The sequence below is a fragment of the Lepidochelys olivacea genome, assembly GCF_965140295.1.
Source record: "Lepidochelys olivacea isolate rLepOli2 genome assembly, chromosome: 11".
NCBI lineage: Eukaryota > Metazoa > Chordata > Testudines > Cheloniidae > Lepidochelys > Lepidochelys olivacea.
In genome coordinates, this window is record NC_140421.1 from 18,264,491 (window position 1) to 18,281,855 (window position 17,365).

Here is a 17,365-nt window from a genome sequence, read left to right on the forward strand (position 1 = left end):
TGGATTTAGGAGTTGTTATGGTGGGAGCATGGGGCTGTTTGTGTTGGCTGGGAAAGAAATGTTTTCAGTACATGTCACTTTCTTGGTTCTATATTTTGTAGTTCAAAATCTTTAATAAATGCTAATGGAGAAATAATTACAATTTGAGAATGAGTTCCCCTGAGCTCCGTAGTGGAAGTGTTATTTCCAAAGTCTCTGGGATGAAGACTTCACAAACTATATAGCACATACCATGTTTTCTCTACACATCATTTGTATTCCACTGCATGGTAATAAGACATTCAATCCCCTGTCATTCATCACCAATGAAACATCCTATGACAGTTAGGAGCTGGTGATAATAACTTCCCTCATATTGCCAGTGCTGAAGATGTGGATAATTTGTAATAATACTCCTATCGTGTCTTATGGCATTTCTATCACATCCATCACCATAGGGTCTCTAGATGCTATATTTTTTACACTAATACAATCATTCTTTATATGGTGAGCTGCCCTCCTCTATACCTGTAACATGGGTGTTATCTTTGACCCAGCCCTCTCTGTAGATCATCATATCCAGGCTGTGTCTAAATCTTACAGGTTCTTTCTGCATAGCATCTCTAAAATTTGGGCTTTCCTATCCATCCATGTAGCTAAAACTCTTATCTAGGTCCCTCATCATTTTGCATCTTGGCTACTGCAACGTTTTCTTCTCTGGCCTTGATGAATGCAACCTTGAGCCACTTATATCCATTCAAAATCTGCTATAAAGATCATTTTTCTGGCTCCTCATGTTGATCATGTCAACCCTTTCTTTGCATTTTCAGTTGGTTCCCCTTTCTCCACCACCTCAAACATAAGCTACTTGTCTTCACTTACAAGGCCCTTCTCAGCGTATCTCCATCCTACCTAGCGTGTCTCATACTTGTTAAATTTTCAAACAAGCACGTTAGTGTTTCCTACCATGCTCCCCCTCATGCTCGGGAAGGGCAAAGTTACCTTGCTGTCTTCCTCCAAATCTCTCCTTAAAACTCTCCTGTGCCATGATGCTAACAAAATCTTGATATTGCCTAGCAGGCTAGTATGCTGAGGCAATTGCCTGTCATACTGAGCGATATTGTCTCATTCTTTCCTTGTGCTCCCCCGGTCTGTCACATCCAGCTCTTGTCATGTATGTAGATTGTAAACTTTTGGGGGCAGCATTCATCTTTTTGTTCTGTGTTCATACAGCGCCTAGCACAGTGGGGCCCTGATCCATGCCTAGGGCTCATAGGCATTACTGCTATTCAAATAATAATTATAATATAGAATCATTCACCAGAGGATCCCAAAGCATTTTACAAACAATCATTTATACTCAAAAGAGTGACTCTAGAAATGGCATTCAGGGATTACATGTTTCTCAATGACTCAGTAGCCAATTACTGAGTTTACAATTGTAAAGCTGTCTACCAGCACTGCACACATGTTACTGAGATCTGAAAGTCAAACTTTGTTCTTTCTGGCTCACACATCTGCCTCGGTGATAAAGATTCTGCAATTTGTTAAAAATTCAGATGATGTGCAAGCCAGACAAGAACACTCTCCCATTGTTATGCTGACTAAGCAGTGTCAAGAGGAATTTAAAAAGGGGAGGTGGGGGCTGGGGGCAGTAAAAAATTTATATTTGTAACTAATTTTAAACAGATGTAACTCTAGAAACAGAAGATCTGTGGATGAAAATGGAGTTATTTTTACCTAGTTATTTTTTTCTCACTATAATTGTTCATTAAGATTCATGGGATCTCTGTATTAAATGCATTTCACAGATGAGAAAACTAAATCACAAGAGGATATGTACTTGCACACAGCATTTCAGTGGCAGAGCTGAGAATACAAACAAACTTATTGTTTCAGTCTACAAATAAGAGTCAAAGGACCATAGTTAATTACTTGTTTGGAGGTAGAATCTGGAGGCCTCCATCTGCATCAGGCCCCCACTGTGCTACTTGCTATACAAATATAGAAGCAGAAATGCAGCTTACTCTGCTAAGCTTACAGTGTAAGAGCCTGTCTTGGCTACATGGGAAAGTTTCACCAGTTACACAGGTATAATTATACTGATATAGTTAAACCTCTATAGTTACATTGGTATAACTCCCCATGTGGGCATTCTTATTCCAGAATAAGTGTTTTTTTTTTTTTCAGTTTAGTTTAAACTCCTTTCATATGACAAGCTAAACTGAAAGAAACCACTCATACTAAGAGTGTCCACTGGTATACTGGTAAGTAATACTATATCAGTGTAAAGTCACACTTCAGCTTATATTGGTGTAACTTCCCATGTAGAAAAGCCCTAATTTGAAACAAGATCCATCAACAGAATGTAAGACACAACAGGATGGAAATGGGTAGGGAGCAGTGGGAAGACAGTACCTTGCAGTTAGTAGTTAGATGGTTCCAAATCTGAAAATGTGTAACTAAGTAAATGAAACCCTATGCCCCTGACTATCATTCAACCAAAGCATCCTTCAGTGCCTGATTTCTACAGGCATCACTGCAGAAGTGGATGTTGCAGGTGAAAATGGTAGTGGCCTTGTATATTAATTCAGAAAGATCATTCCATGCAGCATGAGAGAGCGAGAGAGAGAGCGCCCAATCCTGAGAGGCCACAGGCTAGGATCATCTGGGTGTATATATCACCAAATCAATTCCCTGCCATTGCAGACCCTCAGGCACTGATGGCACCATAGTCCCTGCTGATCACTGCTTGTGGTATTCTACAGTGTAGTCTCCAGAGGGCTGTAGTGCTTTGGTCTAGTTACGATTGTTGGGCTTGTGCAAGGGTGTTTTGTGGCCTGTGATATATGGGAGGTTGGACTAGATGATCTAGTGGTCCCTTCTAGCCTTATACCAGTGGTTCTTAACCTGGGGTGCACGCACCCCTGTGGGTGCGAGATGCCCTTTCTGGGGGGGTTGAGACATGCCAGATTTTTTTAGAAGGTAAATCATCGAAAACACAAATTAAGCACAGGCACGTAAGTACAATTTCATCAGACCTATGTATTTATTAACATTATACATTTTTTTAATGATTACTGTAATATACAAACAAGAATATATCTAGGTTTAAAGAACTGACGTACTTCAACGATTTTTGATAAGGGGAGAGAGAACATATTTTGAGAACCAAAGGGGTGCAGGCTGCAATCAAGGTTAAGAACCACTGCCTTATACTCTGACTCTATACAGTATCAGGCCACTGGAACTCACACAGAAATCAGCTGGAGTTACAGGTCTGCACCTCATCTCTGAATTTGGCCCATGGCATTTAAGCTCTTCAGAAAAGGCATCCTGGCACCCAATCTGTTTTTAGTCTGCAAAGGGCTTTGCACACCTACAATATTTTGCTGGGTAAATAGTAATCATTTGTCTTGCTGGCATTGAATGAATTTAGATTTTAAAGAGCTATGATTATCAAATCTTACAGTAAATCAAAAGCTTCTGAACAATTAGCCTTAATAAGGAGCTACACCTCTGAGAGAGATTTTGCTGTTTTGAAGAAAAAAAAAACGTTTCAGAAAGAAAATGACAGGTTCCCTTTGCTCTAATAAAGATGCTTGTGGTTCTACAGCATGTCATAGCAGGAAGTAAATTAGTAGGAAACAGAAAACTGCTAACAACTGACAAGCAAGGAAAGTGCTAAATCAGTGTCTCGATTGATGGCTAGCACTGTCTCCCCCTCATTATTTATAAATTAAAAATAAAGTCATCCTGCTGAAGATGCAGTTTAACCATACCTGCAATATCAACCTGCTACATTTTCTAAAATCCCACTAAGAGAGACAGAGACTGGGGAAATTATAGTTTGGTCCCCAATTCTTCTAATCAAAAGGTGAGCAGGATCCAAATCAGAAGCAATACAACTAACACAAGGATATAATTTGGGGTAAGAGAGACTTCTGTGCCATTTCTGCCACGCAAAGGATTCATTCAAGACCAGGCTTCACAACAATTTGTCAGAAAATGACTATTAGTCAAAACCAGAAGTTATTGTGGGAAATTCAATTAATTTCCTGTTGAAATTTTTTTTAAAAAAAACAAAAGTTTCCATATTGTCAAAACATCCATTTTCAAACCAAAATGTTCCATTTTTGGTTTGAAACAACTTTTCATCTTAGAAAACTAAATTAATTTATGCAAAAAAAATTTAAAATGAAGTCAAAATTTAAATGAAATTTTTCTAAATTATTGAAACAAAATGTTTTGATCCAATCCCCTAAATTGGGAGGATTTCTGATTCGTTAAATTTTTTGAGATTTTGACTGATTCAGAACAGGATATTTTCCCCTAAATCTCAAATTCTCACAGGACAGGAAAACCGATTCTAATGCAACTCTGTTCAGGACTCTAACTGTAAGGATCCAAATTAAAGAGAGAGAAAATGTCACCTATATATATATATGTATGTGCAGGAAGTTCTGAGTTCCTGTAGCTCTGTGACTGATCCCAGAGACCATATGGAATGAATTCCATTGGCTTTAAGGGCTTTGAATATCTCCTTCCGTTTTAAAGTCTGTTCTATATCTGGGTGAGGCAGTTCAGGGAATGTCTACACTGCAAAAAAGAAAACCCGTGACAGTGAATCGATTGCTTTGAGCTTGTGGGCCTTGCACTACAGAGCTAAAAATAACAGAGTAGATGTTCCCTCTCAGGCTCTGAAACCCACCGAGGGGAGTGGTTAAAAATAACCCTGCACCAAGTCCACACTAATGCTTCCACCATTGCTAGCATTACTGAGCCTCCACAATGCTAGGCCATTGATAAAATATTTTTTATATAGACTTTGTGTCATGGCCAGCTCATGGGCAGTCAAATCCAGTAGTGGGAATCAAAGTCTGCAGTCATGAGAGAGGAGTCAAGAGTCTGCTCAGTCAGGATGCTGGAGGATCAAAGGCAGGAGACAAACTGGAGATCAGAACCACAAGTTGATAACGAGATTCAGGCCTCATCAAGATATCAGGGGGTCAGAGGCAGGAGACAAACTGGAGGTCGGGAACCACAAGTCTGATGCCAGCAGTCAAGCCAGGTTAGAATGCCAGGAAATCAAGCCGTGGGAGAGGGAGCAGGAGCAAATGTAAGGGGGCACAAGGTACACACTCCAGAGCAGAGTGGAGCCCAGTTGTTCAGAGAATTTCCTGTTCCTGTTGCCAGTTTAAGTGGGCACAGCAAGCCAATCAGCTGCTCCAGGACTCTGGGGATGGAGACCTAGGGATGGAGCTGGGCTATTGCCAGCAGTCTGCCAGGTGGAGGGTTGGAGCATGGCCGCTCCCATGAATCCTGCAGACCCAGGTTTGAGAGCCGTGGGCCATGACACATTGTAGACACGGTTGCACCTGATACACCTTAGTAAACCCAGAGTAACATCATTTACTTCAAACCATTTACCTCCAAGCAACGAGTTTCAGTGGAGTTCCTCTGGGTTTGCACCAGTGTGAATGAGATTAGGATCTGGCCTGTTGTATTGAAAATATTTTTTTTAAAAGACAATACAACTCTAAGTCCTCATTTTGAAAGACACATAGATGTGAACGTTCTGGGACAAGAACCTTTTATCTTATTCATGTAAAACTCCCAGTGATCTGCCATCCATCTTTCATCTCACGTGCTTCCCAATGGGCGTTTCGGATGAGTAAAGCAAACAGGATTTGGCCTTTCATGAATGAAAATCTCCTCAACATTAAGACAGATGAGAATTCTATTTGCATACTAAGAATAAGCACTCAGTGGCTGGGGAGCTCATATGCTATAAAATAGACCATTGTCAAGGCTGTAGTTCATACTTTTGTAAGAAATGTAACATGCAAGGGACACGTTGCCTGTCAAGCATATAATATCACTGAAATAACTTAATTTGTTTACTCATTATAGACAGAACAGTATCCGAATCCTGTGTCCCTCTTGTCTTTCAATTGCTTCCTATGCGCCTAAGTGCCTTTGTATGTCACTTAAAATTAAGGGAAAACAGAGACCGTTTGCTTAAGTATACAACCGACTGCATTGTGAAAGTTGTAACCTATGGCAACCCAAATAATTATTTGGTATAGCAGCCTGAAATTCAGATTCTAAAGACTCGTGTAGTAGTAGAAAATGAAATACTTGTTGAATCAACTTTGACCAGAGACACCATAATGGTATGGTCTGGGGTCAAAGATGTGGGTTCTATTCCCAGCTCTGACTCTAATTTGTATGATTTGGGGAAACGAACTTACTGGTAACGTGTCTCAGTATCATCATCTGCAAAATGAGGCTAACACACACCCAATCGGAGAGATTAAGGCTTATTTCTTTTTTGTTTGTAAAGAGCTCAGAGATCCTCAGTGGAAGGTGCCATAAGATTAATACTACAATGTGAAATCTATAAGGAGCAGAGACCTTAACAGATGATGCCTATAAGAACTTGTCTGAATGACGAAGGCACATAATGCTCCCCTCCCACTGACCCAGTAGCTCCTTCAACGCCTCCCAGCAATGTGGTTCCTTTAAGATTTTACATAGGAGAGACAGGTGGCCAGAAGCTGCTGAAAGCCACACCAGGGGGCATGACTTAATAACCTCAGCGGTCCCCATGACTTCATAGTTCTGGATTCAGTGAACAATCCTAAGGGATGTTAGGAGGGAGGTGTCTGTAGCAGGTCTGGGAGGTCAGAGTCAGGTGGGAAAGGAAGTAGTTAAGGGGAAAAAACATTCACAAAAGTGAGACATGGGCTAGTTACCAGGGATGAACTGGAGATGGATGGGGAGAGCTAAAACCAGCCTCTAAATGGATAGGGGAGGGTTGCGGGGAAAACACAGAATGGAAATTAGCTGGCTGGAGTGGGATGTGGGGTGGAGGGGCGAGGGAATCCGTAAGACTAAAAAGTCTCCAGAGACAAGTGAGGCTCAACAGAAAGCTCCCGTACCCATTTAGGCCCACTAGTCTGTCAGTGACATTCAAGGTCAGTTTTTTCCTAATATCTAAACTACATCTCACTTGCTGAAGAGTAATCCCTCTACTTCTTGTCCTACCTTCAGTGGACATGGAGAACAATTGATCACCACCCTCTTTACGACATCCCTTTGCATATTGGAAGGTTATCAGGTCCTCTCTGTCTTTTTTCAAAACTTAACATGCTCAGTTTTTTTAACCTTTCCTCAGAGGTCAAAAGAAAAGGACTACTTGTGGCACCTTAGAGACTAACCAATTTATTTGAGCATAAGCTTTCGTGAGCTACAGCTCACTTCATCGGATGCATACTGTGGAAAGTATAGAAGATCTTTTTATACACACAAAGCATGAAAAAATGGGTGTTTACCACTACAAAAGGTTTTCTCTCCCCCCACCCCACTCTCCTGCTGGTAATAGCTTATCTAAAGTGAACACTCTCCTTACAATGTGTATGATAATCAAGGTGGGCCATTTCCAGCACAAATCCAGGTTTTCTCCCCCCACACACACACTCAAACCCACTCTCCTGTCGGTAATAGCTTATCTAGAGTGATCACTCTCCGTACAATGTGTATGATAATCAAGGTGGGCCATTTCCAGCACAAATCCAGGGTTTAACAAGAACATCAGAGGAGGGGGGGTGGGGGAAGGAAAAAACAAGGGGAAATAGGTTACCTTGCATAATGACTTAGCCACTCCCAGTCTCTATTCAAGCCTAAGTTAATTGTACCCAATTTGCAAATGAATTCCAATTCAACAGTCTCTCACTGGAGTCTGGTTTTGAAGTTTTTTTGTTGTAATATTGCAACTTTCATGTCTGTAATCGCGTGACCAGAGAGATTGAAGTGTTCTCCGACTGGTTCATGAATGTTATAATTCTTGATATCTGATTTGTGTCCATTTATTCTTTTACATAGAGACTGTCCAGTTTGACCAATATACATGGCAGAGGGGCATTGCTGGCACATGATGGCATATATCACATTGGTGGATGTGCAGGTGAATGAGCCTCTGATAGTGTGGCTGATGTGATTGGGCCCTGTGATGGTGTCCCCTGAATAGATATGTGGGCACAGTTGGCAACGGGCTTTGTTGCAAGGATAGGTTCCTGGGTTAGTGGTTCTGTTGTGGTCAGGTTTTCTAAACCTTTTATCATTTTTGTTGCTCTCCTCTGGACTCTCCAAGTTGTCCACATCTTTTCTAAAGTGTAGCACCCAGAACTCAACACAGTATTCCAATACTCCTCACCAGTGCCAAGTCAATGGAACAATTACCCACTGTTACTCACATATGATGCTCCTGTTAATTCACCCCAGAATTATATTACAACTGCATGACGTTGCCTCATATTCAATTTGTGATCCACTATTAACTCCCAGATCTTTTCAGCCTACCCAATCATTTCCTTTTTTGTATTTGTGCATTTGATTATTCTGTTCTAAGTGTAGTACTTTGCACTTGTCTTTATTGAATTTCATCTTGTTTTCAGACCAATTCCCTAATTGTCAAAGAATTTTGAATTCTAATTCTATTAGCCAAAGTGCTTGTAACACTTCCCATCTTGGTGTCAATTACAAATTTTACATGCATATGCTCCAGTTCATTATCCAAGTCATTCATGAAAATATTGAACGGCACTGGACCCAGGACAGACCCCTGCTAGACCCCATGAGATATATCTCACTTTGACAGTGAACCATTGACATTTCACAGAGAACTACTACTTGAGTAAGGCGTTTCAACCAGTTTTGCACCCACCTTATAGTAATTTCATCAGACCACATTTCCCCCATTTGCCTATGAGAATGTCTGTGTCCCCCTATGAGGGACTGTGTCAACTACAGCTTCCCTCCTATCCACCAGGCCAGTAACCCTCTCAAAGAAGGCATTTAGTATGATTTGGCATGATTTGTTCCTAACAAATCCATGCTGGCTATTATCCTTTAGCTCCACACAAATTGACTGTTTAATAATTTATTCCACTGTCTTTTCAAGTATTGAAGTTAAACAGACTGGTATATAATTCCTTGGTCCTCTTTGTTCCCCTCTTTTAATGATAGGTTCTATGTTTTGCCCTTCTCCAGTCCTCTGGAATCTCACCTGTTTTCCAGGAGTTCTTGAAGATAATTGCTAGTGATTCCAAAATTGCTTCAACTAGTTCCTTGAGTACCCTAGGATGATTTTCATCAGGCCTTGTTGACTTGAATATGTCTAACATATCTAAATATTCTTTAACCTGTTCTTTCCCTATTTTGGCTTGTGTTCCTTCACTACAATTGTTAAAATTAATTGTGTTAAGTACCTGGTCCCCATTAACCTTTTTAGCGAGACTGAAGCAAAACAGGCATTAAACACTTTAGCCTTCTTGAAGTCATCTGTTCCATATTGTGTAAGATACTAAATAATACCAGTGAATGGTGTTAGATTTCAGGTACCCCATTAGCCATGTGCTTTCATTTCAATATTTTGCCATGCATAGTTGCCCTTTTTTTCCTGAATCTTCAGCCAGTTCTCAATCCACATGATATTATTTGAATGATTTTGTATGAGGAATGAGATATTTTCCTACTCACCATCAGTTACCAGTGCTCTGCTTGTAAGGACCTTTCCCAACATAAATTTGATCACTGCCAAGATAGAGCAAAGGATTCCACTTAGAATGGAGACACTAAACAGAAAGTCATCCTGCAAGAGAAGAGGGTAGATATTAGTATGTCTTTCACACCTAGTTGTCCTGTATATTAAATGCCAAATTCTATTTTGAAATAGCTGACTTATCCAACAACAAAAAAGACTTTCTGAGTTATGATTTCCATTCCACCCTTTGCTCGCTCTGGTGTGCCTAGTTGTTTCATCACACATGGTTAGTGATGGGCCCAAGCACAGACTTTTGGCTCTTGAGCCAAACTACTCAGAGTTAGGGGATATTTTGATCTGGGTTTGACTGGAGGTTACTACTCATGCAATGGTTAGACAAAGAAGCAATCTGTTAACTGAATTACAAAGTCATACTGGCTTCCTTACTTTGGTTGATTTTGATCTGCATATTATTATTTTAACATCATTTCTGGGTGTACAATTTCCTATTAGTTAAAAAGGAGGGGGGCGGGGTGTACTAAGACCAAACCCTGGTGTCAATGAGGTCGATAGCAGTTTTGCTATCCATTATTGTTTTCTGCAGCTGAAGTCCTTGTCTCGCAATCTGCCATTTGATTTTGCTTAGTTTAAGCTATTACGACATCAATACAAATACATGAGAAACTTCTATTCCACACCACAAACAACTGAAATCCTTCCAGTGACGTATGACTCCTGTAGCCCATTGATAACTGCAACACAGTGTTAATAGAACTGTCTTGAATCGTGTGAGTCATCTCATCTCTGCAGCTTCTAGTAGTTCAATGTCAATGGGCCCCTGGTATTATGACAAAAATATTCTGGCACAAACCCTTATTGACAGCAACAGGATTTGGCATCAACTTGACGCATCTCACCCATGTTATCAGCAGAGGTAACTACCATGATGGAAGACATAAGGAAAGGGAAAAGAGGCTTTGGAAGGTACAATGGGCATTGGGAACAGAGCATAACATCTTTAAATAACTCACTAAGTGTAGTTGGGAATCATATAAATTTCTATTCTATTTAGGGCTCTGAGATCGATCCACCGGTGGTCGATTTAATGGGTCTAGTAAAGACCCACCAAATTGACTGCAGATCGCTCTCCAGTCTACCCCATACTCTACCCCGACAAGAAGAGTAAGGTAAGTCGATGGGAGATTTTTCTCCCGTCGACCTCCCGCAGTGTAGACCCCGTGGTAACTCGACCTAAGGTACGTTGACTCCAGCTACATTATTCACTGGAATAGACTCATAGACGTTAGGGCTAGAAGGGACCATTGTGATCATCAAGTGTGACCTTCTGCATGTTGCAAGCCACATAACTTCACTCACCCCATTCAGTAATAGACCCCTAACCTCTGGCTGAGTTACTGATGTCCTCAAATCATGATTTAAAACTGAGAATTCACCATTTACTCTAGTTTAAACCAGCAAGTGACCTGTGCCCCATGCCGCAGAGGAAGGTGAAAAACTCCCAGACATGTCTCATGCTCCACCCCCAAGCTGGCCTGGGTGGCAGTGGTGGCTCCAACTCCCAGGACCACTTGCTGCTTTGTTACTGTAAATAAGGTATGTGTTTAACATCTGTCAAAGTATACACTGGACAGGGACTGGAGTGGAAATAACTGTTTTGTGATTTGTGCCGCACCGGTCAAAAAAGTCACAAGTCACCACTGCCTCCCAATGATTGTTGTCAGTGGAAATCCTTGTAGCACTTATATCATAAAATGGGTGGGGGGAGACTATGTGAGGGTGGTCTGACTATATGACCAGCAGCATATGATCAGCTCTCAAGTAGCACAGCTCCACCAGTGGGAGTGAGAGTGTAGACTGGCCACTGGTATTGTACCCACTAGGCTGACATCTGTCTTTTCTCAAAGTAAGATTACACAGGATGTAAAAATGCCAGCAGGTGTCTGCATGAGAACTCTCACTGTTGCCAGTGGTGGGAAAAGTGTAATGAGGACAAGGCCTGCCAGGGTTTCAGCACTTCTCCCTGGTCAGTATGATACAGGGGTCTTTTCTGTCAGAACTACATATGCTAGAGTCTTCAGCATGGTTTGACTGGCATCGCTCTCCAGCTACCATCCCTATCCATGGCAGTCAGGGACGCATGTTTAAATAGTTCTGATCCCCATGTGGGCACAGCCTAATTAGTTCTAAATGTTAAATTTAAACAGACATGTAATCAAATTAAAAGGGGGCTACCAGTGTGCTTATGGTATGCCTTGGATTTCTTTAGAGATGAAGGAAATTTTCCTTATATATTCTGGGAGGAAAAAAAAACCCTTCAGCTGCTGATCCTAAATATAGATTGATATTTTCACCTCTATATATGTGCATTAATTATCATTCATTCTTTGATTAATTTCGTCAAATGTCCTGATGCTCAAGAAGAGAATAAACCAGATCTTATTTCTCCATTAAGGAATCTACATTCTTCAGAGAGTGAAATGTGCCCTAGCTTTGTGAAACTTCATCTACAAATGCAAAGAAACAATTCACTAAGCACTCAGTGGAGCAAATGCCGTGTCTCTCCTATATCACGCTCACCAAGGTAAGACCTAGGGCTGAGATAACACAAGCTTGCGTAACTGGAATTTTTTGAGGTGGGATTTAAGTTTAGTAGTTTGCTCAAGCCTAGGGCATCAAGGAGTTTTAGGAAGCTAAATCAGGTGGGCATGGCTTTGGGATACAAGATAAAACTTTAACGGGTTAAGGAATGGAAGGTCTTTATTTTTCAGGGCTGGGGCTGAGGTATCCAAAGTCCAATAGTCCCACATAGTCATTTTTAAAATCTTCTCATAATTTTAAGAGCTCTTCCTCTGTGTAGCTCTAAAGCTTCTCTTTCTCTCACCGCAGAAGTTGGTCCAATAAAAGATTACCTCACCCATCTTGTCTCTCTTATATCCTGGGACACGGCTGACAACAATGGACGATATAATTTTAAGGACAGTTACAACCTTTTCCCACATAGGCACATGTTCCACAAGTGATAGATTTACTTGAACTGTCAGGAAAATATTTCAGTTACATTGTGGATTTCATGATCACCAGCTATGATCCTTTCAAAGATGATATACTTCCCATTAAAGCTTTATTGTGGAAATCAGTGAGTCCCTTTGCTTCTGTAGCTTTCTGAGGTTTTAGTAAGTGATACATTGTTTGCATGTCCTTGCTGCTTTTTCCAGCATTTGGGAGAACAGTGAACTTCAACAGTGCAGATCAACCACTTAGTACTTTATTTACAAATTCAAATGTATAATGTGTAATAATTTGCCACTGTATAGTCACATGACGTGCTATGGCATAGGGTGCTATATTTATTCTGTTTCTGCCTTATTCTGCCAATTAGTGGGGAATCTGATAAGAAGACATTTTTCTCACTTCAACCAGAATTCTTTCAATCTGGTAGTCAATTTATTCAGTTTAGGAGTTTGTAGAAGTTGAGAAACCTGCATTACATTTATATGTTATCCATGGATTCCAGTAAACTGGAATATTACCGTGGTTTGGTAATATGACTCCAAAGGATTGTGGGATGTGACTGCAAAGAATGGTGGGATTAGGTTCACAATAAACAAGTGTGGCTCCTTTTAAGGATCTCAGGTGGCGAGAATCTGAGAATTCTTGGTCCAGGAGATATTCAAGTCTAACTATTCATTCAGAATCTTGAAAAATGTGTGTCTGATTCCTTCTATTATAGTGTTTGCTTTGTTCCTTCTGTGTCAGACCTGTTCTGAGAAAGGCTATGATTTGATGCTATATGTGTTTTGTAACATAAGGATGTGTAGCATAGGTTTGTGTCCTGAAATTCAATTTACTTTTTCTATGTTTTGTCATATCCCTGGTGCCTAAAATGTATTTTGCCATTTGTTATGACTGCCCTGTTGTGAGTTACTAATGTGATTGGAATTTGTCTAGCCAGTTTATTGGAATCCATGGATAACATATAAGTGTAATCCAGGTTTCTCAATGGACAGATATAACTTCTACAAACTCCTAAACTGAATACATGAATGTATTATTTCTAGGGGTTTCAGAAAAAATATTTCTACATACTTTATTTTTGTTATTGAACTATAGAACACAACTTAAGTACGGTTATAATTATTCACATAGTGCAATAGGGGATCTGATGACTAGAAGAATTGGGATGTGGATTGGGTGACCAGATATGTTCTTCCAGCTCTTATTTTTATGGCAGATGTACAAAGTGAAAAATAAAAAACAGAGTTCCTGTTCCAAAGAGCTTAATTTAAACCCATAAGACACTAGGGACCAGATTTTCAAAAGAGCACAGTTTGCATATCAGTACCTAAATGAAATATGATAGTAGATGAAAGTTTTAAACAATATCCACAGACTGGCATTAGGTACTGTGGCAACTGAGTACTTTATAGATTAGATAGGTAGACTACAGAGAGAGGGGGCAATTTTAAAAAGTAAAAGGGTTTCCAATTCTAAATCCACTTTCCTTAATCCCTTAAAATGCTCCCTGATTTTCCAGGTGCACAATACCTAGAAATAGGAAGAATGAGGCATCTCTTGGCTCAGAGCTAGCAGGGGGGTTTGGCAGGTGGAAGAGGAGTCCACTCAGGGCACCTATCTTGTAGATAAGACTGAGGAAGAGTTTGGCAGCTAGGATGGGAGATGAGAGTGCCAGTTTTGGGTCAGTAGGTGAGAAGGTAGCATGAAGGGAGTCAGCTCAAGTTGCTTGCTGGGAGATAGGTTGCAGTAACATTCAGAAGCTAAGATAAGGTGGGTTAAGACAGTTGACAGAGGATGGCAGGAGGGTTATGAAGCTGCTTTATGGGTCAGGGAGATTGTGGTAGGGTTTGGCAGTTGGGAGAAGTCCAGTGGAGTGATTTGGGGTGGGTGTTAAAATGTTTGGAGTTATTGGCACAAGGAGGGATTCTTGCAGGTCAGTTGCTTTGGGGGTAGGGATATGAAACTGATGTATACTCTAATATGTAGTATCACAGGGACCTAAGAGTTAAATGTGTCACTCTATGGCTGTGAAATAATTTTCTTGCTAAACTAACTTGTCCTTCTCAGAAATGACTAGAAGAGAGACAATAATGGAGATCTAAATTAATAAAATAAGTCTGACCATCTGGCACCATGTCCCTTGGGACCTTCTCTCATCCCCACCTTGTTTGTACCTCTTGCCTTAGCATCTGAAAATCACAAAGGGGGGAGCGTATCTATGCAGTCTCACTGTTCATTTTCTCTGTGTTATGTTAATTAAAGCAATAGCAGTGAATAGTAACAGACTAAATTTTAGATGCTGAATGTTCTCCATACAATGGAATCTTGTCATCCTGGTAAATAGAAGCTCTTTCCTTTTCCTCTCCCCTTGCTCCTATGTTGCTCTCCGTTTTGAGTGTCTGTACCCACATCTCTTATATTTATTTATAAATATTTATATTTATTTATGTATTTATTTATTTAAAGTGAGTGAGCACATATTATTTCATATTTAAACTATCAGTGCACGCTTAGGCTGGTTCAGTGCTGGATGGCCATTCTCCAAACCACACAGGTGCAAGCCACACTGAGCACATTATAACAGTGAGAATCCTGTACAAAACAACCTTGTGCTGATGTATAATTGGAGTGACCCAGTAGCTGCCTTATAGGACATGGTTAGAACACTGATTCAAGGCTGGTTCATAAGGGAGGATATCTGAGTGCATTTCTTAGGGTACAGCCACACTGTAGCTGGGACCATGCTTCCCAACACAGACACTTGCCGCCTCTATTCAAGTGAGTGCACTAAAAATGTGACTGTGTGGCCAGGGGTAATATGGACAGCAGCTCAGGCTAGCCACCAGAGTACATTCCCTAGGAGGCCAACCCAAACTATCATGCTAAGCCCCCCTCCACGGACACTACTATTTTTAGTGTGCTACTTGAGCACACATCTATCTGTCCACCCATGCTTGGGACGCATGATCCCAGCTGCAGTGTAGATGGACTGTCATTTCGGCATTTTAGAATTAATATTTAACTTCTTTTAAAACATTGTGCTCTTTAAGTTGTCAGAGAGAAATTATTTCTAGGAAAGGGGAGCACTCAAGTCTTGCCCCTTGATAAAGCCATCCAGCAGCCCCCTATACTTTAAACAAGTGCATTTTGACCACCGGAATAGGTGAGAACAGGATAATGACAGTTGTGTGTCCACGCTGCATTTAGTTAAACTCAAACAACCTTAACAGTGACCATCTGTTAATTAGCTTAGTCCCTGCAACTTAAGCAAGTTTGCCTGTTGGGGGATTAGCAGTATCTTTACTCATATGAGAAGGGAAGAGTCTGAAGGAGGGAATGGATATAGCCTCAAGATTTCATTTCATTGTTGTTTGTCACTAGAGGGATTCCTTCCAAATGTTTTCAATGGGTCAGACCAATATGTCACCTCCAATGTTTCACTTCTGAGTAGCCTTTGGATTAGTAGTTGGAAGAAACTCCAATACAACCCCCAAAGCCCCGTTACTAAATTTAAGCTATTATTTATTTGTAATATTTATCTTTTCTGCTTCTCTCTAATTCCAGGTGTAACGAAGTAGGAATGTTCTTAATGTTTTCTCTGAATACTGTGTGGGTGTCTCAATTTCCCCTAGGCATTTCTTAATTATCTAGGTGGTGGAATAAGGGGATGTGATTGTGGCAGAGCCCTAGAGGGCCAGTGTGATGCTGTCTGCACAGAGAATGGTCGACACCCTGTCTCCTGGCAACTGATGGCCTGGGCCCCACCTCTGTAAAGCTGCCAACTGAAGGTGTTGGAGAACAAAGAGATCAGGTGGCCTCCTGGCCTGGGAAAGAGACAAAGGCCAGAGGAGGGGCAAGAGAGTTTCAATTTGGAGCTGGCCAGGGAAATGGAGGGAGGCCCAGGTGGGGCTCTGGGCTCCCTGCCCCCCAAGATGGACCTGACTGAGGGGTCCTGTTTCCGGTACCTACAAGCTCTGTTTTAGACCGTGTTCCTGTCGTCTAATAAACTTTCTGTTTTACTGGCTGTCTCAAAGTCACGTCTGACTGCGGAATTGGGGTGCAGGGCCCTCTGGCTTCCCCAGCAGCCCCGCCTGTGCGGACTCGCTGTGGAAAGTGCATGGTGTGGAAGGGGATGCTGAATGCTCCAAGGTCAGACTCAGGAAGATCGAATCTGTGTAAGCTTCTTGCCCTGGAGACAGTATGCTCACAGAGAGGAGGCTTCCCCAGAGTCCTGACTGGCTGCTCGGTGACTCCGTGACACCAGGCTACAGAATTTCTACCAGTTGCTAGTCACTCACGTCTGCACAATTGGAGTAAAACAGTGGCTGCCTTGCAGGGCACAGGTTTCTCTCCCCACTTTACTTTCAGTCCCTCCCACTTATTCCTGTCTTTGGGGTGTGGTGAGGGACTTCCAAGATCCTCATTTCACTCTCTGCTTATTAGTGTTGGGCAAACAGACCATTATTTGTATTTGGCTAATATTTATATTGGGGGGAAGGTGTTCCTCTTGTTTGGACGATGTACAGACCACCTCCCTCTCACCTCCCCAAATAACATTGAATGGTGGAAGAACAGCTTCTTCCCTCCAGCAGTTGGGTGTCTCATCATATAGAAGGGGTGTCAGGAGTAGGACAATCTTCCTCAGCCCCCTGGGATGGGTCAGATACACTGGGGCTTGGATCACCTTTTGCCAGTTCCTCCTGCAGTTGGAGTGCCAAGACCAGAATTGTCTTCACTGTCCCTCCCCGCACATGTGTCTATATATATACACACACACACACACACACACCAATGGGGCTATTG

The 17,365-nt window shown here is 41.4% G+C and overlaps 1 protein-coding gene and 1 long non-coding RNA gene across 2 annotated transcripts in view; one reads left to right on the forward strand and one right to left on the reverse strand.

Annotated features, from left to right (window-relative positions):
- Positions 1-12,642, forward strand: part of LOC311528259 — a 33,602-nt gene extending 20,960 nt beyond the window's left edge. Inside the window, exons 4-6 of the long non-coding RNA XR_014713556.1 lie at positions 10,993-11,140; positions 12,000-12,128; positions 12,434-12,642. This is a non-coding gene — a long non-coding RNA (uncharacterized lncRNA). The remainder of the gene's footprint in view (positions 1-10,992; positions 11,141-11,999; positions 12,129-12,433) is intronic.
- Positions 1-17,365, reverse strand: part of TMEM163 (transmembrane protein 163) — a 158,229-nt gene that overhangs the window by 13,731 nt on the left and 127,133 nt on the right. Inside the window, exon 6 of the mRNA XM_084643054.1 lies at positions 9,523-9,634. Within this exon, the coding sequence (XP_084499180.1) occupies positions 9,523-9,634 (112 nt within the window). The remainder of the gene's footprint in view (positions 1-9,522; positions 9,635-17,365) is intronic.